General features: G+C 31.9%; 3 protein-coding genes across 4 annotated transcripts; all 3 read left to right on the top strand.

Annotated features, from left to right (window-relative positions):
• Positions 1 to 907: 907 nt before the first annotated feature.
• On the top strand, positions 908 to 2976 carry LOC112784886 (uncharacterized). Its single transcript, XM_025828226.3, has 4 exons — positions 908 to 1473; positions 1576 to 2015; positions 2129 to 2203; positions 2294 to 2976. Exons 1-2 carry the CDS (start codon positions 1044 to 1046, stop codon positions 1926 to 1928), a joined length of 783 nt encoding a protein of 260 aa, XP_025684011.1. The 5' UTR covers positions 908 to 1043; the 3' UTR covers positions 1929 to 2015; positions 2129 to 2203; positions 2294 to 2976.
• A 5115-nt stretch (positions 2977 to 8091) lies between these two features.
• Positions 8092 to 9647, top strand: LOC112784895 (large ribosomal subunit protein mL43). 2 transcript variants are annotated; one of them, XM_025828238.3, is made up of 4 exons: positions 8092 to 8216; positions 8698 to 8861; positions 9024 to 9130; positions 9247 to 9647. In XM_025828238.3, exons 2-4 carry the CDS (start codon positions 8782 to 8784, stop codon positions 9417 to 9419), a joined length of 360 nt encoding a protein of 119 aa, XP_025684023.1. In that variant the 5' UTR covers positions 8092 to 8216; positions 8698 to 8781; the 3' UTR covers positions 9420 to 9647. The 2 variants fall into 2 exon arrangements, with proteins under 2 accessions (XP_025684023.1, XP_025684032.1); XM_025828247.3 differs by having other exon boundaries at positions 8100 to 8216; positions 8668 to 8861.
• Positions 9648 to 23456: 13809 nt separating this feature from the next.
• LOC112784899 (uncharacterized) lies at positions 23457 to 25075 on the top strand. The gene is made up of 2 exons (XM_025828256.2): positions 23457 to 24330; positions 24429 to 25075. The coding sequence occupies exons 1-2, from the start codon at positions 23922 to 23924 to the stop codon at positions 24614 to 24616; spliced, it is 597 nt and encodes a 198-aa protein (XP_025684041.1). The 5' UTR covers positions 23457 to 23921; the 3' UTR covers positions 24617 to 25075.
• The last annotated feature ends 625 nt before the right edge of the window (positions 25076 to 25700 follow it).

The raw sequence follows: 25700 nt of genomic DNA on the forward strand, positions 1-25700 counted from the left end.
TAACTTGATATGAATTAGTGCTGTTTTACTTGCTATGTATGTACTACTGCTGCATAAGTATAAAAATTTATAGAGATATGAGTTAAAGTTATAATCAAAGGAAGTTACTGCTGCATAACTTGATATGAATTAGTGCTGTTTTACTTGCTATGTATGTACTACTGCTGCATAAGTATAAAAATTTATAGAGATATGAGTTAAAGTTATAATCAAAGGAAGTTACTGCTGCATAAGTATAAAAATTTATAGAGATATAAGTTAAAATTATAATCATAGGAAGTTACTACTGCATAACTTGTTATAACTTGTAAGAATGTACTTAATATGAATGTACTACTACTGCTGCATAACTTGTTATACTCGTAGTGAAGATTATTGAGATAAGAGTTAATGTTATAATCAAAGCAAGTTAATTAGTTAGTTACCAATCGTAAGCAAGTTAATTAGTTAGTTACCAATCGTGATATGCTATATATGTTGACTTCTTGATGATATAATCAAAGCAAGTTAATTAGTTAATGTTATAATCAAAGCAAGTTAATTAGTTAGTTTCCATTATAACTCTGCTGCACATACTCTCTCTCTCTATATATATATATAGCATGTACTTCTAATTATGTAACTTCTACAATAATTCAATCTATGTAATCTTTATTAGTATATTCCTTTTTTGTACAAACTCTCTGAACTCCTATCAAATAAAATTGTATCGATTAATTTAGATATTTATGAAAATTTTTAATTAATTATATATTATAATTAAAAACTATCTAAATAACAATTAGGTTTCATAAAAATTCAATTTTTAATACTATGTTAGTGGGTAGCAAATGTATCATGACTATTGTGTTACTTGATATGATTGTGCAACTGCTATGTAGGGATTGTTACCTGCATTGAAGTCAGTTATGCCAAATGCCCATCACCGAAACTGTGTGATGCACATTTGAAAAAAGTTTATCAACCGTTTTAAGGACCTCTATATTCGGAAGGTGGTTTGGGACTGTGCTAAATGCACCACCATACCAGAATTTAAGGAGCAAATGGAAAAGCTCAAGCGAATTAACCGGGGTGCATGGGAGTATCTATCGAAATTTGAGCCAGCAACTTGGGTGAAGGCCTATTTCTCACATGGACCAAAAGTGGATAACCTCACAAATAATATGTGTGAGGTGTTCAACGCGAAGATAGTAAACTATAGAATCAAGCCTATTCTCACAATGTGTGAAGAAATTAGGTGCTATCTGATGAGGAGGATGGTCAAACATAAGCAGTTACTAGAAAATTATTCTGGAAAGCTCGCACCTGTTCAGCAGAAAAGGCTGGATCGTCTTATAAGGCCCAGCAAAAAGTGGCTTGCAGAGTGGACAGGTGACGAAGAACGTAAGAGATTTGAAGTGAGTCGTAAGAATACAAAGGTAGATGTGGATCTCATCAAGCAAACTTGCTCATGCAACAAGTGGCAGCTGACTGGTTAGTTCTAATTATATGTTAAATCTGTTCTGAATTATATGGTTTACTGTTCTAAATTATCTGGTTTATTGCTAACTGGTGCATGATATTGGTCTGTTTTAGGCATGCCCTGTATCCATGCAGTAGCAGCAATCAGGAAAAGACATGATCAACCAGAAGAATATGTTCATCCATGGTTATGCATGGAGTCAATCCATAAGACATATTCACATTCTATTCAACCGGTGCCTAGTCAGGAATTTTGGACACGGAGTGAGTATTCAAGACCAGATCCTCCCATCATAAAGAGACCAATAGGCAGACCAAAGGTACACAACAGACAAAAGAATCCGACTGAACCAATGATGCAGCAAAGTGCCAAGCTGAAGAGATCCTTTAAGGTAACTTGCAGTAAATGTGGCTCAGAGGGACATAATTACAAGACATGCAAGGGTGCTCCATCTAACCCCAACTGAAAACCTAAGACCAAGAAGTCCAAGAAAGGTGGGACAAGTCAGTCACTAGTTGTCCTTCCACTATCACAGTCAGCGCCAAAAGATGATGTTAGTATTTTATTTATTCTTAGTAATCTGGATATTTGGTGTATATATATGTTTAGTTCAATATTTGAGGATTTATATAGTAATGATCAACATTGGTCAACTTAATTGGACAGGATGTTCCTAACACCCAAAGTGATCCATCTAGCCAGGCTGCTTCTAGCCAGGCTGCATCTAGCCAGGCTCCAGATGTAAGTTTTATATATTATTGTGAAATGTTGACCCTTTAAACTGTTATTTATCCTAAATCTCATGAATATCGTCTTATGTATCACAAACAGGTTTCAATTGCTGTGGCAGCAACACCAAACCCTGTAGCACTAGCTCCCATGGCAGACCAACTCAGAACCAGAGGTACACCATTTAGGCCTCCACTTCAAGTTCCATCCACAGCTCACTAAACAGTTCAACCAAAAACTTCAAAAATCAGGCCCAAACAGAAGATATTCAGGCCACCTGCCCCACTTTGCCCCAGTTCACTCCCACCTCCAAGTCAGCCTGCACCACCACAGCTTCAACCACAAGGTGCTCCACATAGCCCACAACCATCTCAAGTCAGGCCAGGATCGAGTACAGCAGCTTCCAAGGAGACATTGGCAGCAGCAAGCACAGCAACAACAAGACTGTTCAAATTCATTCCTAATCCACCATCCATCAATCCAAAGACATGAAGAAATATGACACCTTGGGCATCCCACTATGTCTTGTAATAGCATTTAGGAAACTTGACTGTGAGAACAATGTTTTTTTGTGAGAATTGGTTTTTTTTTTTTTGGAGAAGCTCTTAGGATTTTATAAACTGTTGCAAACTTGTTAGGTGTTTGAGGCTTACTTTTGTGATGTTAAGCTTCATAATACTATACACTTGAACATATTTGTTCTTTTTGGGCAGCTTTTACAAAATTTAACTGTCGCAAAGATGTTTACATAACTTTCCATATATGTTATGTGTTCATGTATACAACTTTCATCCCTACTTTCCTCAATCATTTAATGCTTCTTTAGATATTGACAACATATTTTCAACAACCTACAAATATCATAACTTTAATTGCATTTAGATAGATAATATGATACATAAATTGCCTAAACAGCATGTTTCAATACACAACAAAAACCAGGATCAACACATTTTCCTACTCTACTTTCTAAAATTCATTACTCAGTCACTAAATACATAAAAAGTAGCCACAACTGCACATACAATTATAACAACACAACAAGCTTACGGGTTTTTTTTCTTCTCTAGCACAGTAACCTTCTCCTCCAGTACAGCCATCCTATCACGAAATTCCTCTTCCTCTTCAACAACTTCTGCCTCTTTCTCAATCAGAGGTCTTTTATCAAAGATGCAACCACTGCTTCCAATTCTAACAAGATGCTCATCGACCCAAAGAAAAAACTTGCAATGCAATTGGTTTCCCTGTCAAAATTCCCAAAATAATGTACTATATCAAACCATTCAAAAACAGAACAAAATTCCCAGGTTTTTTTATCTTACCTTATAGAATGGGCAACCCAAAAAGACTCTGTTTGGGTTGCTAATCGTCTTCGACATATACATTATCGCATAAACTTCACAGAAGCATCTCGGGGCGACATCGTCCTTCAGGTCTCCGTCGTGCACAACACAAGGGTCTGAGCTTCAAGCAGAATTTTCTTCTCTTACTCCTCTGCGGCTTCTTCTCGACGTTACTGATGCTCCATTAGCAGCCATGGTTGATGCATGTTGAGCTCCTCACACTGGCCTCCAGAAAGAAACGCAATCAATTTAAGGATTAGGGATGAAATCAAAACGACGTAGTTTAGGGGTGCAGGGACTTATTTGTCCAATTCTGTAATGTAGCTTACCAGTCAGCAGTCCAGCTGTCAACCAGTCATGCCACGTCATCCGCACGAGAGCCACATCAGACTTCTCCGGCGAGTCTGGCAGAGGCAATTCGACGGAGGGACTCATCCGTCCAAGATTTGTGAAGGTCGAGGATTTAAAAGTATTTTCAAATGCTCAGGGACGAAAATGTCCGCGGGGCAAAAGGTCAGGGACCTATTTGTCCTTTTCTCTATTTTCTTTTGGTAGAGAAGAATTATAGAAAAACTACCAAAAGTACCCATGAAGTTTACGAATGCTGACAAAAATACCCATAAACTAAGGAAATTAATGATGTACCCATGGAAGATGAGTTTCGTATGACAAAAGTATCTAAATCCTAATTTTTTATTAATTTTTTTAATAAAATTCCCAAACTATCCCCACCCTCAACCTCAACTCACTTTTTTAATCTTCCATAACTCAACATGCACCTTTAAAACTTGCTATGGAATCCAAAACTACTCCTACGACAGATGAAATGAACATTTTATGGTGGAAATTTTGAATAATAACGCAACAGAGGATTGCAGCGCCAAGATTAACAAAAGAATCAATCAATACCGATGAAGAATCAGAGAAAGAATCATAAAGGAACAGTTTTTAATCGTTTCATTTGTTTTTTCCTTTTTTTCTTAATTTGAGGGCTTTCTTTGTGTGAAGGGATTGGCGAAAAAAATGGAAAAGAGCTCACCATACTAAATTTATCTGCTAGGAATCGGTCGAAGTCCTCTACCACCACCACCACCATTGATTTTGGCCTGGTTTATTATAGGAGTAGTTTTAGACTCCATGACAAAGGTTTTAAAGGTACAAGTTGGGTTATGGAATGTTGAAAAAGTGAGTTGAGGTTGAGAGTGAGGGTAGTTTGGGAATTTTATTAAAAAATTAACAAAAAAATTAGGGTTTAGATACTTTTGTCATACAAACCCCATCTTCCGTGGGTACATCATTAATTTTCTTAGTTTATGAGTACTTTTGTCAGCGTTCGTAAACTTCATGGGTACTTTTGGTAGTTTTTCCGAAGAATTATTGACTAATATCTAAGCCAACATGAAACCTCATATAGTATTGCTTTGGCTGCCTCATTTCAAATTAGACACTTATTTTAAAGAACAACGTAGCACACCATAAACAGGTAGTGATTTTTTTATAAACTGTAGTTTCACATGTTGATATGCCATTTTTTTTTCCATTTCCACATGATACATGTTAGTTGTTAGTACATGGTAGGTCCTCTGAAGATACAGCTAGATTATATATATTGTTTACATCCATTCAATTTATCAAATCCTACCCCACCACGAACAAATTCAAATTAAAAGCACATTGAAATAAGAAAAAGAAAATGAAAATGAAAATGAAAAGAACGTATCATAAATCTTTTGTCTTTTGTTACAATAATTGTTTAGAAAGCCATAACATCAAACACTACCCTCTAGTTTCATTTAATTTTCAAGTCAATTCATTCTTGACTCTTGTGTGTGTGTATACACTCTAGACTAAGCTTCTGTTTCTAAGCACAGACTACTCTCTTCTCAGTTATTATTGTTACTGTTGTTGTTGTAGGCTTGTAGGTTGTAGCCAGTTATTATAACTATTATTGATTATTAATCACATTGATTTGGTGCATGAAGATAACTGGTATAAAATTGTCACACTCAAGTTAATTAGTACGGTTAATTGTCACACTCAACTTACACACATGAAAGCAACTTGTATGTTGTATAGTTTATTATTATGGAACGTCATTAAGCGTCTAATTAATAAACAGTGCATATAGTTGTAGAACCATTAATAACTTTTTTATTCATTATGTATTGCAGAACCATTAATTATTCATATACATGTCCAAAGTTTCTGCATTACTAATAACTTTTTTTTTCACTATGTATGTAGTCAATTTTTTTACACAAATGAGAATATGTTTGTCTCGTTTTTCTTTTTAATGTTCGTCGTGTAGTGTGACTCTTTATCCGATTTACAAATTAGTTAGGTGAAGGTAACCATGCTTTATTTAAGTGCGCTTGTGTTTAGTTTTGTAAACCGTCTGAAATTGACCTTATGATTTGTCAATTTGTGAAAACTTTGTCTCACCTAAAAGCTTAATGCATATAGAGACTAGAATTAATATATATAAAGTTTAATTCACAATATCTTTTTAACAAAAAGAATTTTTAAAACCAGGCTCTTTCAGTAGTTTCGTATGAAGTATAGTATATATAAATTATTATACTAAGAGTTTGATCTAGTAATATTCTTGGGAAATGTTACTGAATTTTAAACTTTCGGGGCAAGTCATGTCTAATTATAAAATGAAACAAAATATTTTTGTTTTTGAATTTATGTTAACTAGTTACCTTTGATAAAGAGAATATTTTGTAAATAATAATAATAAATTAATAACAGTAATAAATTATAAGTACTAAATTATCTACCTAGCACATGCACGATTTTAATCTAAATAATACTCGAAAATAGGACAAACCTATATACTAAGTTTATAAATTTTTCAGAGATCAAGTAATATCAACATAATGCATGTAAATGAAAGACCAACTAACGTATACGTAAACATATTCTTGTAAATAGTTATAATAGTGCGGAATAAAAAATAATATTAACTCCTTCAATAGAAATTCTAAAGAAGATCTCGGCTAGGTGTTCACCAACCCAAGGTGATAGATGTTCACATTTCAATTCTAACAATTCAAAATTGATTGCTGAAGAGAAGTAGCATAATAAGTCGAAACCTAAAATGCTTTAAGGACTTGTCTTTCGTGAGTTGATCATCATCATCGTTAATTTCTTACCTTTGTACCAACCAAATGCACTTTTTCTTATTCACGCTTCGAAACTATTTTTTAAATCTCACTATATGTTTGAAATGTTAATTACTCTATTTGAAAAGATTTTACGACATGCATCATTTCTCATGCTTTAATTTACTGCTGTGAAAGTTTTATATATGAAGACTTTGTATAATAGCTAGGGATATATTTTAATAAATAATTTATTGGATCTATTAATGCTTGAATTTGAAATATCAACCCATATATAATTAATCTTTTTATACCATTTCTTTTGTTGGGAACTCATGATTTAAATATGTGTGTTCTATTATAATTGGTGGGGGCGGCAGGGTGGGTCGAGAAAGAGGGTTTGGTGAGCATGATGATGAAAATGGTGGTAGGTGAGGGCATATGTGTTTTTGTTATTTTCATTAATGAGCACGATTAAACTCTTAAATCTTAATTAATTATGTGACGGACACGCTCCCATTACCTTCCGCTTACGTATATGCAGGTATCTCCACTCTTTAATTTTCCCTTATTTCTAATTTTCTATGTACTAATTCGCCTTGTATATAAATTGGGTGGATGATCTTTCATAAATAGCAGCAAGTGAAGTTATTATTGTTTATGATGGGACAACGATATCTTATGATTCTTCATGGGTTGTTGTAAGTGTTCAATCCGCAGAAGATGACCAATAAAGAACTCATGATAGTTCAGTTGGATTCAGTGTAATGTATAGTTTATAAGATATGCCAAGGTTATATTACGATGATGTTTCAAGCTGAATGTTAAATTCTTAATTGGATCACCCAATCATTTAGTATATCATATTAATAAATCAAGACAATTGTACTACCCTTGACACAAATAAGAATTGAAAAGAATATATAAACTAAATATAATATGCTATAAAGAATATATAATATACGTCCTAAAAAAAAAAAAAAAAAATATATATATATATATATATATATATATATATATATATATATATATATATATAATATCTTAGAATTGTACACATATTCTTGGACCATAAAATAATATATATTACCTACTAATTAGTTTTTCTTATAATATTATCTTCCAAATATATTTTATCATTATATTGCACTTCAAAACATTTGGTGACAATGACAAAAAATGTGGTAGTCAGTATATCATAACTAATCTCTTATAAGTTATAAATTAAAACTATTACGTAAATTACAGATAAATAATTTCATGTCTAGTACATCATAAGTATTGGCTAATAATAATGCCCAACATAATTATTGAAACGTCAAAATGGCAAAAGTTTTAACCTTAAGCCCACCATCACAAGTAATGGGCCCAGACCAAGACATTTTGAATCTGAGAAAACAAACCCAAAGACTTGACCAAAAAACCAAAAACTCTAAAGAGAAACCCAGCCCAAAGACCAAAAAAAGTAAACCTAATTCATGAATGAAATCCCAGGCACTGCCTCTCCTCAGTCCTGTCTCCTCTGCCTCTTCTCCTTTGCCGTCGCCGTCGCCGTTGCCTTCCCGTGTTCCCGAGGTACGTCCTCTACTCCTCTTTGATCTCTTTGATCCCTTGCTGTGTTTATTTGCTATGTTCTAATTTGAGTTTTTGGCACAATGATATGTTACTACTTACTTTCAGCTAGAAATGCTACTAAATAATTAGTGCGTGAATCATTACTTGTATGCTGATTGCTGCCTCTCATCTCAACAATTAACTTAAAATTAGTATTATGTAAATTATCCGATTATTTTGTGACTGATTTATATTACGAGATGTAATTTATATAATATCATCTAAATATTATTCAATATATAAGTGAAATTTTGCTATGCTGTTATTGTTGCTGTGTTAGTTGTTCTTGTTATTGGTTATTAGAATTAGATTTAGTTATGATTTTCATTTTCAGTTATGGACAATATTAATAATCAAGCAGCACATGTGGATAGCAATGCATCTTGTAATAATTTGGTTGATAATTCTCCAGATTCCAATATTGGCTATTTCCACTTTTCAGAATATTCATCCCTCGCACAGGAAGAGACACACTAGGACTAAGCTCTGATAATCTCATAGCTGTGTTCATTCCAGTTTTTGTGTGATGGCTCTGAGAGGAGTATGGCAACTTCAGAAGCTCATTGTTAGCTATTGCAATTGGGGCGGAAGCAGTAGAGGTATAAGGTACCCTCCATTTCATCCTTCTTCTTCTTCTTTCTATTCTGCATTTACTAACATAACATGCTGCTTTCTTTCGTTGTTCCTAATCGAAAATCCCTGATTCCTATCACTGTATAACTGTTAGGTTACAGAGCCGATTCTTACTTTTGTTTTAAATAATAATAGGGCTTTTATGGAGTCGGAATTGCCTGTGTTTAAGGAGAAGAATCCTCAATTAGAGGTTGTTACTGAACTCATTCGTGGTCAGCATCCACATTTGAAGGCCTTTTACAGTAAGATTTCTTCTTTGTTAATTAATTAACAATAGTTGGATTGTACAACTCACTCTGGGGATCCTATCTTAGCTAATTACTAAAAGTTGAATGAGTGATTGTGATGGGAATTACAGAGAACAAAAACGAGCGAGTTATATGCGTGAAGAACATGGATCCAGAAGATGTACTTCACCACGCAACGAGGCTAAGGAATGCGTTGGGAAGAAAGGTGATCAAACTGAGGACAAGGCATGTAACCAAGCGCCCTAGTGTGCAAGGTACATGGACAACCGCTCTTCGATTTTAATTTTTAAGAATAATAACAAGTGCAGAGTGTAGTGTTCCAAACTTGTTCTTTTCTTTCTGATGAATTTACCAATGTTGTGTAAACCATATCTGAGTATAAGTCCTCATGCTGTTTGTGGCACAATTTTTATTTTCTTCTTCTTCCTTGTTTGCTGCCTCATGAAGAAGCTAATGAGCAAAGTCATGTTCATAGTTGTTAATAGTGGCAATGGATCGTGTTATAGATACAGATCCTGTTCGAGTTGTTATCTTTTTTTCTTCTTTATCTAAAAATAAGATAGGATTAATGATCAAAATAGCCTCTGAAAGACAACTATCAATTTGGTTATCGAAGAAATTGGTCAGATATAACAGTCAGTCTATGCAAAGACCAATAGGTGGTATCATTTTTTAGGGTTCAATTTGAGGTTCTTGATCTTTCCATGAGAATCAAGACAAAGCATGTATGATTTTTTAAGGATTATTTTAACTATTAACCATCCAAATGATATGAATTAGCATTATGTGTCATCATGGAAGAAAAATGGCATAGGTGCAATAATTTAATTATGTTTAGTGTCCTGTTTACAGTTGAATACGAGATTGTTTCACAGCATTGGTAAGAATATGCTACACTAGAGATCTTAGACGATGCAGAGAAATCTCTTAATACTAGTAGTGCGTTGTAAACGTATTAGGAATAAGAACAAGAAATGATAAAGGAAAAGGTTTTATAAACTGAAGCAACATCTATGCTTATTTACATCGTGCACTTTTTTTTTCTTTTGGGCCAAGTTACATTTGGATACTAATATCTATGAATAGACTGCACTTGCATTTTTTTTTTCAAATACATTATTTATTTTATTCATAATTTGGATACTAGACTGAAACGGGAAATCATTTCTAGAACCCTAAGACTTTGTTTGGTTGGAAGGAAAGAAATAGAAAGGAAAGAAATAGAAAGGAAAGAAGAGAAAGAAAAGGAATTGAGTGGAATTTTATTTTTCTTAGATATGTTTGGATGAAAGGAAAATGAGGAGGAAGGAAATAGTATATAATATTATAAAAAGACAATTTTATCCTTAGATATTTTAAAATATATTAAAAAGTAGAGAGTAATATTGGAATATTGATACAAAACACATTTTCCTTCCATTTTCCATCCATTATTGGAAGGAAAAGTTTTTTAATGGGTCCCACCTATTTTTTTACACTATTCATTTTTTTCCTTTGACTTTTCTATTCAACCAAACAAAAGAAAATAGTTATTTTCCTTCCAATTTCTTTCCTTCCTATTTCCCTCCTCCCATTTTCCCCTCAAACGAACACACCCTAAACAAAGAAACGGTATATTCGGGGAAGGCCTTAACTTATTTATCACTTTATTTTTAGTGGCCTATTTGATAATACTCGTTAAAAGGCCACGAAATGACATCCAATGAGGTTAATCCAATTAAAAGGGGATTGAGTTTTAATCAAATTTTATTAGTGAAGTTAGGAGTTCAAAACTTAGAGGATTTACACTTTGTTTCTTAAACTTTATTATTTAATAATTAATTAATAGATACAAAATTAATGAATATGCAAGAGGTAGTAACAAACTAACAATAATCAACCTCCATCAGTAGACGGTGGACTGTCCCTTCTTGTGATGATTATCAGCAAAGTTTTCTTGACCTCTATCCTCACTTCATCCATGTGTCTCCATTCTCCTCCTAAGATCAAACCATAGATCACAAACAATTTCAATGTAAATACGCAAGGATGTGATCAAACTCCAAATGATATCCCTTATTATTGGTATTATTTCTAGCCATCCAAAAAGAAGAGTCAAACCGACTAAACAGAATTGGTTTTGACGATTAGCATCATCTTTTTGAGAGTAAGTGGCATGTCCATATAATAAATAGTACAAGTGTAAGACACCAAGACATTAAGGTCCACTGATTATATCCAACATTCTGTCCACATATGTTGTTGGGGTCCCAAAGCACAGAGAAAGCATCACTGCAAGAGAAGAATATTCAATGGCCATGAATCATTGCATGTAGTTAGTGTTATAGGCTTATTATAGCAAGCAACCCATGTTCCCAATATTGTAGGAGTGATAAGGATTCAATGCATCCAACTACACTAAAGCTGAAGAGAGTGACCTCTTCAAACATAATTACATGGTTGTATAGCAAGTAGCAACTCGCAATGTGAGTTTGAGAATTTTAGGAAACCAAAATTTTTAGTAAAAATTAAAAAAAAAAGAGTGATTGACTAATAATAACTCAAACATAAGACAGATTTAAAGATAAAATATTGATTAATTACCCAAGAGTTGTGAAAGCAAATTAGGGCATCATATGTGATGTGATGGTATATATATAATGGCACATAAATATTTTTAACCAGCTCATTAAAAACACTGATTTGGATAACTTGGAGCAAGTTTTATCCTTCATATAATCCCAACTTTTTTTTTTTCCCTTCGGATCAAAACTAGTGCCCTTTGAAAATTTGTCTTTAAAACTATGATACGTGGCATATTTTTCTTAAACCAAACAAAATACTGAATAATGACGAATAGTAATGCTTGACTTCCTTGTTATATATTATTTATTTATTTGTTACTTGCATACATGAGAAGGATGATGTAAAATTATAGGTGACATGATCATATAAAGAAGCATGCAATATATTCAAATCCCAAGAGCCATTTGATAAAAGAATAAATATTACTAGCTATAACGCAAGCAAATAAATATAAATAATTGTTTATATGACTGACCTTTCATCATGATATTAAGAGATGGATGTAACGCAAATTGCATACCACGTTCGTTAATACGCCCGAAGGCATATTAGTTATTATTTATGAACAATGCTAGGAAATCAAAAGGGTATTAGCCAAAAATCAACCAAATATTTTTGAGTGAATCCAAAATCTTTATTAGTTAATATATATTAATGTTTCTTCTGCTAAGTATTAGAATGTTTCTTTTTCATACTAAATAGATGTTCTTTTATATATTTTTCGATTTTTTTGTATTGCAAATGTGAATATCTCTATTTTCTTAAGAATTTCATATTTTTTTAAAATTTTACAGATATCTAATTATTTTTGCTAAAATATAATTGAATGTTTCTTTTGTTAAATAATAAGATGTTTTTTTATATTAAATAAATATTTTTTTATAATTCTTCTCATGACTATTCTAATGAGAAGCACGGAAATATGAATGTGCCACCCTGAAAGAACACCGGTAACGGAAGCTTGGAGTTCTGATCCAGTGTTTTGCGGGGTAGGTAGATCCTCGCCCATGTGCCCTTTGATTTGTTGATGGGGAGCTCTTTGGAGAGAACCTTGGTGGGGAGGTTGGGATCTGGTGCGGGAGGGCTCTCTGGGGGCACGGGCCCGTGCCTGACGCTGCCGTTTCTATTCAATACGAAGTTGAGTTGTCTATATGAATTTTTATTGCGCTTGTTGAGGGCGTCCCGGAGAGCATGGAAGTTGTCGGCGCTTCCAGCAGCATTGGTGAGAGAGAGGTGTATGTGTGTGATTGTTGTAGGTGGGTAGGTTAATGTGAGAGAGAAAAAGAAGACTTTTATAGATTTTAATTAGATTTACTTAATTAATTTTAAATTTTTTAAATTTTAAATTCTATAAATTTAAAATTAATAATTATTAATATAAATTAATGTGGTTTTGTTTAATTTTTGGCTGATAACCTTTTGGTTCCATATACTTTTCCATTATTTAATTAAGTTCCTTGTTAAGCTTCACTTATTGAGATATCATAAATGAAGATTCTCATAAGCTTATAACTAAAAAAAGTCTAACAACGATATTTTTTACTACGAATAATGCATGCAAAGCTAACCTAATGTTATAATCATACATTTTAAACAATAAATTATGAAAAAGTATAGAGAATTAACTTTTTTTTAACAACGAAAATAATAAGTTAAAAAATAAAATATAATTTTAATTTTAAAATTTAAATTAATTAAATTTATTTATATTTAGTAAACCTAAAATATAATTTATTATTCACATTGTTCACCATTTCTATTATCTGTCTAGCAGAATTGTAAGTTAATAATAGTATGGTATTTTGAATTTGCGAAAAAACCAAGTTTATAATGACCCTACTCATATAATAGAGGCAAATAGGCAATTGAATGTTAATTGAATATGTCTCTTGCATTTTGCATGCGTCTTTTTCATAGACCCTACGTAACAGATGCCGTCACTTCAATATTGCGTTTTAATTTAGTTTAAAGCTTATGATTGGCTACTGCGTTTACTTAATTATTCAAATGCTGATGGATCGATTCGAAGAACATTACAACAACGATGGGAAAGACACACTTTATAATTTATAGAGTAATGTATATAAATAGAGTATTTGTACGATATATACAATGAAAATTTAAGGATATTCGATTCAATAGGATATCGAATGGTTATTATCTCCTGGTATCCGAATGGTTATTCTGAATAGTATGGGTGTATTGTGTTTGAAAAATTAGTAATATTTTATTCTGGATGTTTATTTTTTAACTTATATTGGGCCAAATAAATAGCCCATTGTACAAATACTTCATTGATTTCCTAAGGAAATTCATATAAATATTATTTCACTTTTTGTTTTAAATAATTCAATTTACGGTTTAATTTAAAATATAAATAAATGTATATATATCTTTTAACATTTTATTTCACAATAAATTCTTTAGATAATTCCAAGATAATTATATATAGCATGTGTAAAAACTATAGTTATACTGCTTACATATTTTTTTAACTATTGAATTATAATTATCTTTGTGTTTATTGTGCCAAAATATAAAGCAAAAATAGTTAATGTTCATTCGGATGTTAATTAGTATAATAAAGAGTATTATAGATTATTAATTCAATATTATTATAATGTATGAATGGAAAATATATGAAAAGAGTTAACGAAAAAAGTTATTCAATTGCTTTGTCCATTATTTACGCACATATTAAAGAGATCTAAATTAAACTCATTATATTTAAAACACAAAGCAAACCAAGAGTTTCACAGTAAGAAAATAAAAGCATCGCTTTAGAAGCACACTTGCTTATATATACAAATAAAGCCTTGATTTAACGAATGGCTCTCCATGCATATATCATATATGAATATGATAAGGTTGCGGTGATTCTTTCTAAAAAAATTAATCAGAATTCATAAGTTATTGTGATAGTATATATAAAAATTTTAACAACTTTGGAATATTCATTTATTATATGATTGATTTAGACCATTCTGGATTAGGCCACTGTATTTAATTTATATATAGCAGCCCTACACAGTGACATCTTTGTCTCATTTATAACCGTCGCTACAGCAACATTTGAATAAACTACGCATTCATTTAGAATTGTGTTTTTTGTTTTTATGTATAAATATATAGGGAAAAAAAATCATATTGCCTGCCTCGCATATTATTTTTTGTGCGATAAAATATAAATTAATTTAAATTAATATTCGCACCTAATAACATATATAAATAACAATTTTCCACTTAATCAATCGCCTTGCACAGCTTGTCTATCTGAAATAGTCATTTATCATAAATAGAGTACACGATACCATAAACCCCACCAATAATTGAGGCTAAGCTTTTTTTTTTTTAATGTTGATTAAATTAGTCATTATTGTGATGAGATACACGGCAAGTTCAATTTTAGTAAACAAACCTATTTATCAAAGTAGCATAACTTATAATCAATTAATCAAGTCCTCAAAAGACATAGTAATTACGAGATTATGGTTAAGTTAGGTAAATTATATATCTCACACACGTGATATGAGAGAATCCAAAGTTTGAGACCCTTGCCAAACATTAATATCTTAAAAATAAATAAATTATGGCCAATACGTATCACAATTATTTTCCCAAAGTCCCAAATAATGCTGCACAAGATATCTCGGTAGCTGGGAGGATATGATTGTATAAAGCATGTAGAATTCTGTATGCTTCCGAAAAAGATATCCAACCAAAGTAAGAACGAAGTTGTTTTCTAATGAGTGTGCATGATAGATAAAGAAATAGGTTATTTTTTTTAAAGTATAATATTAGGTGGAAACTCAAGTGTAATCGACTTCATGTGAAGTTGATAGCTGAAAGCCGTTAGATAAAAATTTAGTCAAATCAGTCAAACCATCTAACGGTACTTAATTATCAACTTCACGTGAAGTCGACTACACCTGAGTTTCTACCATAATATTAACCTAAATGAATTTAAGATATACTAAAATAATATGTACTTTTTAACATACATAGAATTCAGATAAATAGAGGTACCAAAACCAATTAAAAGCATTGGGAAGTGATAGGATTTGAAGAAAGGGAACAAAATAAGAGCATATTTGGATTGTATATTATTAGTGTGGGACAAATTAAACAGTGTGTGGTTGTGCAAGTTGTTTTTCTTTTCTTTGCTATTATGCATGCCTTGTATTTTGCTCTGCTCAATGCTCAACGTTCAACACTTGGAGCACCTCACAAATTTTAGTTGTAGCCTCCCCTATAACAGACAAATAGGCATGGAACTTATGTTTATATTTTTTGTGCTATATATATTATTATTTTACAGCTATTTATTTATTTATTTTTAAGAGGATATATCTTTTTATCTAATAAGTGAAGTGGAGCTACGTATTTGGTGTTAAAACCCAAGAATTTTGGTTAAGCTAAATTTGTTCCTGTAATTGACTTCGATTGCTTATTAATTAGTATCTTAGGTTTATCAAAATAAATAAATAAATGAGAGCATGCAAATGGTTGTATATATTATCTTCAACTACCAATTAAGTAAGGTAAGATAGCATGTGAATCTTTTCCGTTCACCAATCATGTTGTTTTGTTTATTAAAAGCAGAAACGTAAGAAAAATCGTTGAAGTTACTTCTCGTATAAAACTTACAATCTTTGTGGATTTGTTTATCCGAAATTTTGTGATTTGAAAGTATTACATGTGCCACATAGTATGCTTGAAGTGTAGTACTATCCAACCGGATGGCTAATAACTCTGATTAAGAATAATGCTATAAATTTAAATCATTTTATTAATTAAGTTTAACTAACTTAAGTTAATATAAAAAATAGTTATAATTAATATTATTTTAAGTTATATTATTTAATTTAGTTGAATTTGATTTATTAAAAGATTTGATATATAATATTATTTGTTGGACGGTTGTGAAGAATTTTTAATCACCGATTTTAAAGAAAAATCAAGTGAGAGAACATAAAATGAAGACACCATATCCAATTTAAAAATTTTAAGGTAATAAATTAATGAATTTCTTATTTTATAAATTCTTTTTTTTATGTAAGATTAATTTTATACACTTATCACACTTGCAACATAAACATTATTCAACCGTAACTTTTCTTTTTTTTGTTTTTTTTTAATATATATTTACTTTTTTTTTAGGGTTAATATACAGATGTTTGGTACTTCGATCCCTCTATTCTGCTCTTTTCTTGGTAAGTCTGGACCCATCACGAACCATCCTCATTTTTTGTTTTATTTTTTTTATTTAACAAACAAAAATCCACTTGTTCTAATCCATAAAATTCACTCCACATAAATAAACACGTTTTTCTTTTGTAAGAATATATTCCTTTCTTTTGTAATTAACAAACGAATCAAAATTAAGTAATTAACAATGATGTAATCGATGTATTTGTAAAAATGAAACTATATAATTAATATTAATGTAAATTTCTTTATTTAATTATCTCCTTATCATTAACGCACAAAAGAATTTCGCTATCTTAAATGTTCTAACAATGTATAATTTTCAACTAAAAGGTATATTCTTGTTATTTATTAATTTAAATAACACAATTTTACACAACATTAAAATTTAGCAATTAACTATTTAAAGTTTTAAGATTTAAAAGGTTAAAGATTATGGTCTTTTTCATGAGGATACCTAAATTTCAAATGTTTAATCTAAAAATTAACTTAAGGTTTAGTTCAATCTCAGTCGCTGGTGCCCTATTGCGGCAACGTTTGTTACTTCAGCGCATGATGTCCTTCAATTTTTCTAACCTCTGAATACCACAATGCCTATGATAATTTAGGGACTTAATTAACCTGTCAATTTTCTATTTCCATAAAAAAATTGGTGAGTTCTATGGTGCTTTTTATTATGGTGTCTAAATTGTCTAACTTATTTTTAAAGATAAAAAATAAAATATTTAAAATAAAAAGTAAAATATTTAAAATTTATTAAATATTATGTATTTACCTTTTTTGATAAGTTAGGCACAATGTCAAAGGTACCATAACATTCACCAAAAAAATTTTCATTTCTATTTTCAATCTGTTTTTTGGATTGGATTATCATGCCTTGGCTTTATGGCCATTTTATACATTCTCTTTCTCAGTCAATGGGTAGAAAAAAAAATTTCGGGGCCGGGGTTTGATCTAATTTTATTTAATTAAATATGAAAATAGATATTATGAATTTAACTTTAATTTGTAATTGTCAAATTCAAATATAACATTCATTATGATTGGCCGACTTCTCCTATTTTAATTGTGACTTAGAGTAAATTAGAATTTCATAATAATTCATGATATTTACGTGATTACTTAATACTATTTTTGATATTCTAATTTTATTTTTGTAGTTTTCTACTTAGAATTTCTGATATCGTAATAATCCTAAGCATCATTTCAATGATGAATTAACTATAGAAGTCCTGATATGGCATCACTTTGTCATAGAACATTTTCTTCTTCTTCTTTCTCTTTTTCTTCCTTCCGCACCAAAGTTCCATGGCGACAACCTCTACAACTTCTTCTACTTCTTCTATCTTCCGCTCTTCCTTCCCTTTCGCACCAAAATTGCTTCTTTCTTCCTCTTTCCCTCTCTCCCGCGCCAAAGTCCTACGATAGCAACCTCCTATTCTTCTTCTTCCCTCTCTCTCGCACGAAAGTATCATGACAGCAGTCTCCACAACTTCTTCTTTTTCTTTCTTTCTACACCAAAATTCCATGGCAGTCAAAGTCTCATGGTAGCAATCTCCACAACTTCTTCTTTCTCACTCTCCCACATCAAAGCCTCATGGTAGTAGCCTCCACAACTCATACTTCTTATTCTTCATCCTTTCCTTCCACGTATACAAATCTTACTCTTCTGACACCACTACGTGCGTCCTGTTCTCGTTGACCTTTTTCATTATCTTATTTTTTTTGTCTTTTTACACTCTCATAATTCTCATTGTTTCACCCTTTAAGAAGAATAAAAAATAAATAAATAAAAAAAAGAAATTATGCAAAATTTTATTTAATTTTTTGGTTTATTCTTTTCGACAATAAATACAAAAGTTTTTAAAAGAAAAATATATAACTTTATAAATATGAACAGAGAAATTATGCATGAAAGAGGAATAAAAATAAGAAGAATAAAAAATAGTTGCAACATTTTATTTTATATGTCACGGTTAAAAAATTTTAGTGATATTTTATAAAATCTAATCAAACTGTAATTAATTAAGTAATTAATTGAATATGGGCAACAATAGTTAGAAAAAATTCGCAATAAGAATTTGACAATTTAAATATGATATTTGGATTCGATGGATTTTTTTGAGAAAACACACATTGAAAATTTGATCGGCAGTACCAGTTGAGATCTATCCTGTATTGCAGATGAAAAAATAACTTATGAGTGAGAAAGAAAAAATAGTTATAATTTTTTATTTAGAAAACAAAAAAATCTAAAACGCACTTTAAAACGCTAATCTTAAATGTTTTTGACCTAAAATTGGGCCAACGAGTCATATATGTGAACCGGGTCCAAGCGAGACCCAAACCCAAGGTATATAAGCATCATTTATGACATTGAAGCTCATTTAACCCTAAAAATAAGAGGGAGGGCAAATAGATAGAAGAGAGAAAGAAAACTTAGCTTTTCAAATTTCAAATCACTATAACTTTCTCTCTGAAGTTTCGATTGACGAGCCGTTTGTGACCACACGTTTCTCTTTTCATTCTCTTCAATTCTATCTAGGTATTATAGTGAGTATTTTATTCTCCTCTACCCAATTTTTGTTTTTCCTCGTAGTTTCGAGTTTTGCTTTAGATTTTGAGAAAATCTTGTGATTTTGGTTATTTATGAGTTCTCTAGTATAAGCTATTGATGAGTTTCATCAACTATTTTCGTGAGTTAAGGTAAGAATCCTCCAAATCTTGTGATTTGTGAGATTTTTTAAATCCTAACAAAATATATATGTGAAATTGGTTATGTTAGTGTTCTTGGGTGAATTTGGCACACTGTGAGAACTTGAATTGTTTTGTGGAACTCTTGGTGAAGCTTGGAGCTAGTGCTTGGTGAAAAATTTGCAAGAAAAGGGTCAAATTATTGTGACTACAAGAGGTACAGTTTAAGTTTTATTTAAGTACCGTATGGTGTGGTGAAGATTCCTTGGTTAGATGCCTCTAAGATTAGGTTTTGATTGTGTAATTAGTTGGTATTGATATATACAGTTAATATGTTGTAGAAATTAATGATTGGATTGAGAATTGTGTGAATTTGTATGTTTGGGTGTTGAAATATTTGATAAATTGAATAATTATTATTGGTTTGTGGATTATGTATTAAATTGTGAATTTTGGGCCAAAGGCCAGAAAAAAGGTAATGACGGTAAGTGATGATTGAATTGTGTGATGATGTACGTAATTGAATGAAAATTGATAATGAATGATGGAAAAGTAGGCATGATTGCTAGGAAATTGGAAATTGAGGTTTGAGATGTGAAATTGGTGGAATTTGAGTTGAATTGTATAATTGGAAAAAGGTTTGAATTTGGTTGAGTGTAAAAATGTGAAATAGGTTGGTTTGTGGTAAAAATTGATAAGAAATAAATTTGGCTTGTGAACAATTGGAAGGATTGATAAATGTGTGTTTTGGTTAAAAAAAAGATTTTGGGCCAACTTCGGCGAGTTGTAATTCAGTCCTCGAAGTTGGAAAACTTTCAAATTTAGATTTTTATGAAAATTCATTTATCGATCTTTTCAACGGTTCAAAAATGGTCGAAAAAAATTTTTGTAAAAAAAGTTATGAGGTTTTAAAAATTGGACTGAAAATTTAATTTTTGCAACATATCAGATTTTCTTTATATATATATATATATGGATGCGTACGCGGCCTTTGACATGCGTACATGGGCATTGGTCTCTGCCAAGTTCTCCCGCGTACGCGGACACTGCATGCGTATGCGGTATGATTCAAAATTGGGTGTATGCGTACGTGGACCTTTATATACGTACGCGGACACCCAAGTTTCAACCTGTGCGTACGCGTACCACATGTATGCGTACGCAACACCCAAATTTTGAAAAAATGGGTTTTTATGCCTTTCAACCATTCTTTTAGCCTTCTAAACCTTTATAAATTTTGATATGAGCCTAAAGCTTGTGGAATCGAGGATGAACGAGTTAGGGATAAAGTTAAATTGAGTTAGTAAAATTGGGAGCAATGAACAAGATGTTAAGTGATATATGAAAATTATGAATGGATAATGATAAATTAACTTAATTAAGATTGAATATGAATTGAGATGAGATTGATAATGAGGATAATGATGATCACAAGATTGATAACGAGGATGATGGTGAAGTGTGGCAGGAACTATATACCGGGATGAATAAGCGAGTTGAGGTAAATGATTCCCTCTCTCGTGTTGCGATTATAATTAAAGAGGTAATAAGATTTGCGTTGTGAGGACGGTGGTGTTATCCCGCTCACGTAAAGACAAGTTGAGATTGAGGATTCTCTCACTTGCTGTGATAAACAAGTTGAGGTCGAGGATTCTCTCTTTTGTTGGGGTGGGCAAGTTTGAGGTTGAAGATTTTCTCACTTGTCGCATCAGAGGATTGGATTAAAGGTCGAGAATTCCCTTCGGTTTAACTCTTTGATTATTAATTTGAATGTTGGGAAAGGTAAGTTGAGATAGAGGATTCTCTCTCTTGCTATGATGAACAAGATGAGGTTGAGGATTCCCTCTCTTGCTATATCGGGAAATTGAATGGAGAATGTTGAGGATTCCCTTTGATTTGATTCCTGGCTGTGGTGTGAATAAGTTAGGTTGAGGATTCTCTATCATTACATCACAGTCTCTCTCTAAAATGGGAGGTTGAGGATTCCCTTCGTGTTGAAAGATGATATCTAAGTTAGTTACCGGGTGTGTCGGGTTGGCTGTATAACCGACGATGAGCTCGTTGGCTATAGGACAGGTATACATGATTCACATATGTTTGATTTGTTTGGGTTTACTTAATTATACAAGTTTGCCTAATTGAATATGTTACATGCTTAACTGCTACTTGCTTACTTGCATTAATTGTCTTACTTGTGTATTACTTGTTTACATTGTTTGTATTTGTACAATTGAGAGGTCCCTCATGCTGATATTAGTTGATGTTGAGGGTTGTCTTTGTTAAAATAAAATGATGAGATAACTGATTAACAATGATAAATACTGAAAGAGATTATTTGAGTTCCCTATGTAGATACAGGGAAGTGATTTCACTTACTTCAAGTAAAAATGTGAAGTATTGATATATAATCACTGAGTCGAATTAGTTGGTGTTGGTTCTGGTCACGGTTCTGTAATGAATTGGAAGTTGAAAAGTTTAGAAGGTCAGAAAATATGAGAGATTGAATTAGATTTAATATCCCTTAGGACAATTTCCTAAGGTATGGATTAGTGAGAACCTAGGGTGAATAATTGATGAAAGGGATATTAGGATACTTAGTGAGTTCATATTATAGTGCATTATATTTATTTGACACTTTTACCGTACTGAAAACTCATGGGTCGGAAGTTCTCATTCTGTATATAATCTCTGTTTTTCAAATGTAGGTTCAGGTGCTTAGCATTGAACGGTGGTTTATCTGAAAAATAGCAAAGATCATTGGATTCTCTGCTTATTTTATTTAGATTTCTCTCCATATTCATTTTGAAAAAACTTATGCTATGTATCTATTTAATCTTTTTAAAAATTTACCTATAGAGGTATTGATGTATATTTTTTGAGAGATAGAAAAATTACTGTTGTCAACTGATTTTATTACTGTACCTTAATTGGCCTAGAATCCTAGACTCCGCAGGTTGCGATTAGTGGCTATTATTTATACTCATGTCTATATACATATATGTACCTTGTCTTTATTCTATTCTTCCTTATTGTTATACCTTATCCGAATACATTTTATCTTCTTTTCTTCAATACGAGAGTGTTTCCGATCTCGATTTTATTTTGCTCATTTTCGCTTCTCGTTAATTAACTCCTTTCAATTATATATATATATATATATATATGTATTATAATACACTTTGAGAGTCGTACCACCTTACTATTATTGATTTATGACTTGAGTTTAAGGATTTGAATATTAGAATGTAACATATTTTATGTTTTATGTTTTTCTCAAAAAAATTCTTTCTCTTCCTCTTTCTTTTTGTTTTCACAGTTCTTTTTATTTCACATTCACACAATTTTTATTATTTTATCCTCTAAAAAAAATAAAAACAAAAAAATAATAATAATAAAATTATCTAATTTTTTATTTTATATTTTAATTTATTTTTTTGATAATAAATACAAATTTTTAAAGAGAAAACACATAATTTTATAAATAAAAACATGAAAATTATGCATGGAAAAAAAAAAAAGCAAAAAAATTACAACATCAAATTTAAAATTTTAAAAATTTTAGTGTCAAAATAAAAAAAATTATGTTAAAATTAAAAAATTTTTGTATCACAATTAAAAAATATTATTGTTATTTTTCGTGAAAATAAAAAATGTGATTTCACATGTATGTCTGTAAACAATTTTTGTTGATAAAAATATTTAGACGTAAAATAAGATTAAAAAAACAACTGAAATGATGAACTATAAAATTTATTATTATTTTTTAATTTACATTGGTTCATACTATAATATTTAGTATTTTTAAACTATATGATAAATAAAAGTAGTCAATTGATAGGTTATAAAGTGGGTAATAATAATAATAATTTATAAGAAAAATAAAACAGCAAAAGAATAATAGTAACCCAGTGAATCTGGTCCATACACGTGTAGCAGGGTTGCCTAACCCAAGAGTGTACCCAACCTAAACTGGCAACACACGATAATTTCTTCATTTTTTCTTAATTTAAAAACAAACTCAACTCTTCCATAATTCCTCATCTTCTCTCTCTCTAATCTATCTTATATAAACCCACAGAATCTATCTTAAAGCCCGCAAAACTGTACCTCACTCTTCTTTCATCGTTCTTTCAAGCTCACTCTGGCGTATTTACGGTTCTACCCTTCTGGTTATGATAGCTCCCAACCACGCGCCGCCTTCTCCCTCCCTGGGCTTCCCCCGCCCCAGATTCGTTAGGTACCGCCGATTGAGGTAACTGCTAACCAACTCCAACCAATTAACCACAGTCGAAGAAAAAACAAGCTCTTATATTCCATCATGAAGAACCAGCGGAGTGCCCACGTCGACTCTCACCGCCGTGGAAGGTTGTTATCGGAGAAATCTTCTTCTTTTCACGTTGCGGCCACCGCGTCCCCTGCTACCATGTCCGCTGGGGGACAGATTCGGAGGCCGAAGACGATGCCGGACTTAGTGTCACACAGGAAACGTGCCGAGGCGACGGCGACGGTGCCTGAATTTGTTCGAAGAGAGCCACCGAAGATGCTGGTGAAGGTGACGATGATGGGGAGCCTTGGCCCCGTGCAGGTGGTCATGCCTCCGGAATCCACGGTGGCGGATTTGGTTGCGGTGGCGGTCCGACAATACGTGAAGGAAGGCCGCCGCCCAATCCTGCCATCCCACGACCCGTCCCACTTCGATCTCCATTATTCTCAGTTTAGCTTAGAAAGTAAGCAAATTATATATTCCTCCTTTTATCTTCATTTTTTTTGGAGTCCATAATAAAAAGTGAATATAGTATTTATTTATGATTATTTTGTGGTTTAGGTTTGGAGAGGGATGATAAGTTGAGGGAGCTTGGATCTAGAAACTTCTTCCTTTGTCCCAGGAGGTGCGGTTCTGGCATCACCGTGGAAACCGGAGGGAAAACGGCGTCGTTTGGTTCGTGTTCGAAAGAGGTTCAAAAAGGAGGAAAGGGGGGTGGTTGGCTTAGGTTCATTGATTTCTTGTTCTGAAACCGTTTCCTTTTTTGGTTGGTTGGCTCAGAACTTGAGGAATGCTGTTCATTTGGATTTTTTGCAATAAAAAATCTTTTTGTTTCCCCTTGCATAATAGAAAGTATCATATATAATTGGCTGGTTGCTTTGTAAAAATTATTAAAAAATTAGGTCGGCGATTTAGTGGGGTGCTAGTTTTAGATATGTTGGCATGGGCATGCCTTTATGCATTAGCACAAGTGAGGGAATGCATTATGCGTGTATGTCTGTTAGATTCATAAAAAAAAAAAAAACTATTTAGTTCATTAGATTCTTTTCCCTTTTGAGTCACTCTTTCTACTTTGCATTTTTTTGTTTTCTGTTCTTTTCCTTGGTGCCAAGTAAAGCCCATCTTGTAAGTCTTTGTATTATACCATCTACTACTTTGGTGTATTTTACTGGGATTGTAGTAACATAGTTGACAATCGCACTTGAACATATTAAGGTCTATTTTGCAATGGTAAAGGTTTATTATTATTGTGAGAATTCGTACCCAGACTATATGTAACCTCCGTTGGGAATTGGGATGTGTGGATCTAATTTCAAGAGGAATAATGCTTAACAAACAACTCTAAACATACAATTACCTAAACAATTACGGTTTTTAATTTGTATTTCACCTACTTTCAATTACAATAATTCAATGGTAAAAATTTACATATAATTGTTTTCATGTGAAGTTAATAGTGAATAATCATTAAATGATTTGACAGATTTGATTAAATTATTATCTAATCATGATCGATTATCAATTTTACTGCATGTTTGTGAATTTTCGCTTAATTCGATACCTCTCTATACTTTTCAACTGTTTTTTTATTATAAAAAAAAGTCTATAATAGTTATTGAGACTGAAAAGAAAGTCGACATAAAAAAGAACCCAGTGAAGGCATATGCTAATTCGAAAGATAAGAGGCCCTCAACTTCATATATTTATCATAGTTGTTTACCTGCATAGCTAATTAGCTATTATAAATTTATAACGAGCAGAACTATAACTGCCATAAGAAATACCATAAAAGATACTAGATTATCTATAACAAGAGTTGTTGTAAACTAAAAG

This window comes from Arachis hypogaea, chromosome 3 (genome assembly GCF_003086295.3).
Source record: "Arachis hypogaea cultivar Tifrunner chromosome 3, arahy.Tifrunner.gnm2.J5K5, whole genome shotgun sequence".
Taxonomy (NCBI): Eukaryota; Viridiplantae; Streptophyta; class Magnoliopsida; order Fabales; family Fabaceae; genus Arachis; species Arachis hypogaea.

Excerpts from the sequence above, each read along its gene's own strand:
- LOC112784886 (XM_025828226.3), top strand. The coding sequence starts at position 1,044 with ATGGAAAAGCTCAAGCGAATTAACCGGGGTGCATGGGAGTATCTATCG. Across the intron at positions 1,474-1,575 it reads CAACAAGTGGCAGCTGACTG|GCATGCCCTGTATCCATGCA; the intron begins GTTAGTTCTAAT and ends GGTCTGTTTTAG.
- LOC112784895 (XM_025828238.3), top strand. The coding sequence starts at position 8,782 with ATGGCTCTGAGAGGAGTATGGCAACTTCAGAAGCTCATTGTTAGCTAT. Across the intron at positions 8,862-9,023 it reads GGAAGCAGTAGAGGTATAAG|GGCTTTTATGGAGTCGGAAT; the intron begins GTACCCTCCATT and ends AAATAATAATAG. Across the intron at positions 9,131-9,246 it reads ACATTTGAAGGCCTTTTACA|AGAACAAAAACGAGCGAGTT; the intron begins GTAAGATTTCTT and ends TGGGAATTACAG.
- LOC112784899 (XM_025828256.2), top strand. The coding sequence starts at position 23,922 with ATGAAGAACCAGCGGAGTGCCCACGTCGACTCTCACCGCCGTGGAAGG. Across the intron at positions 24,331-24,428 it reads TTCTCAGTTTAGCTTAGAAA|GTTTGGAGAGGGATGATAAG; the intron begins GTAAGCAAATTA and ends TTTGTGGTTTAG.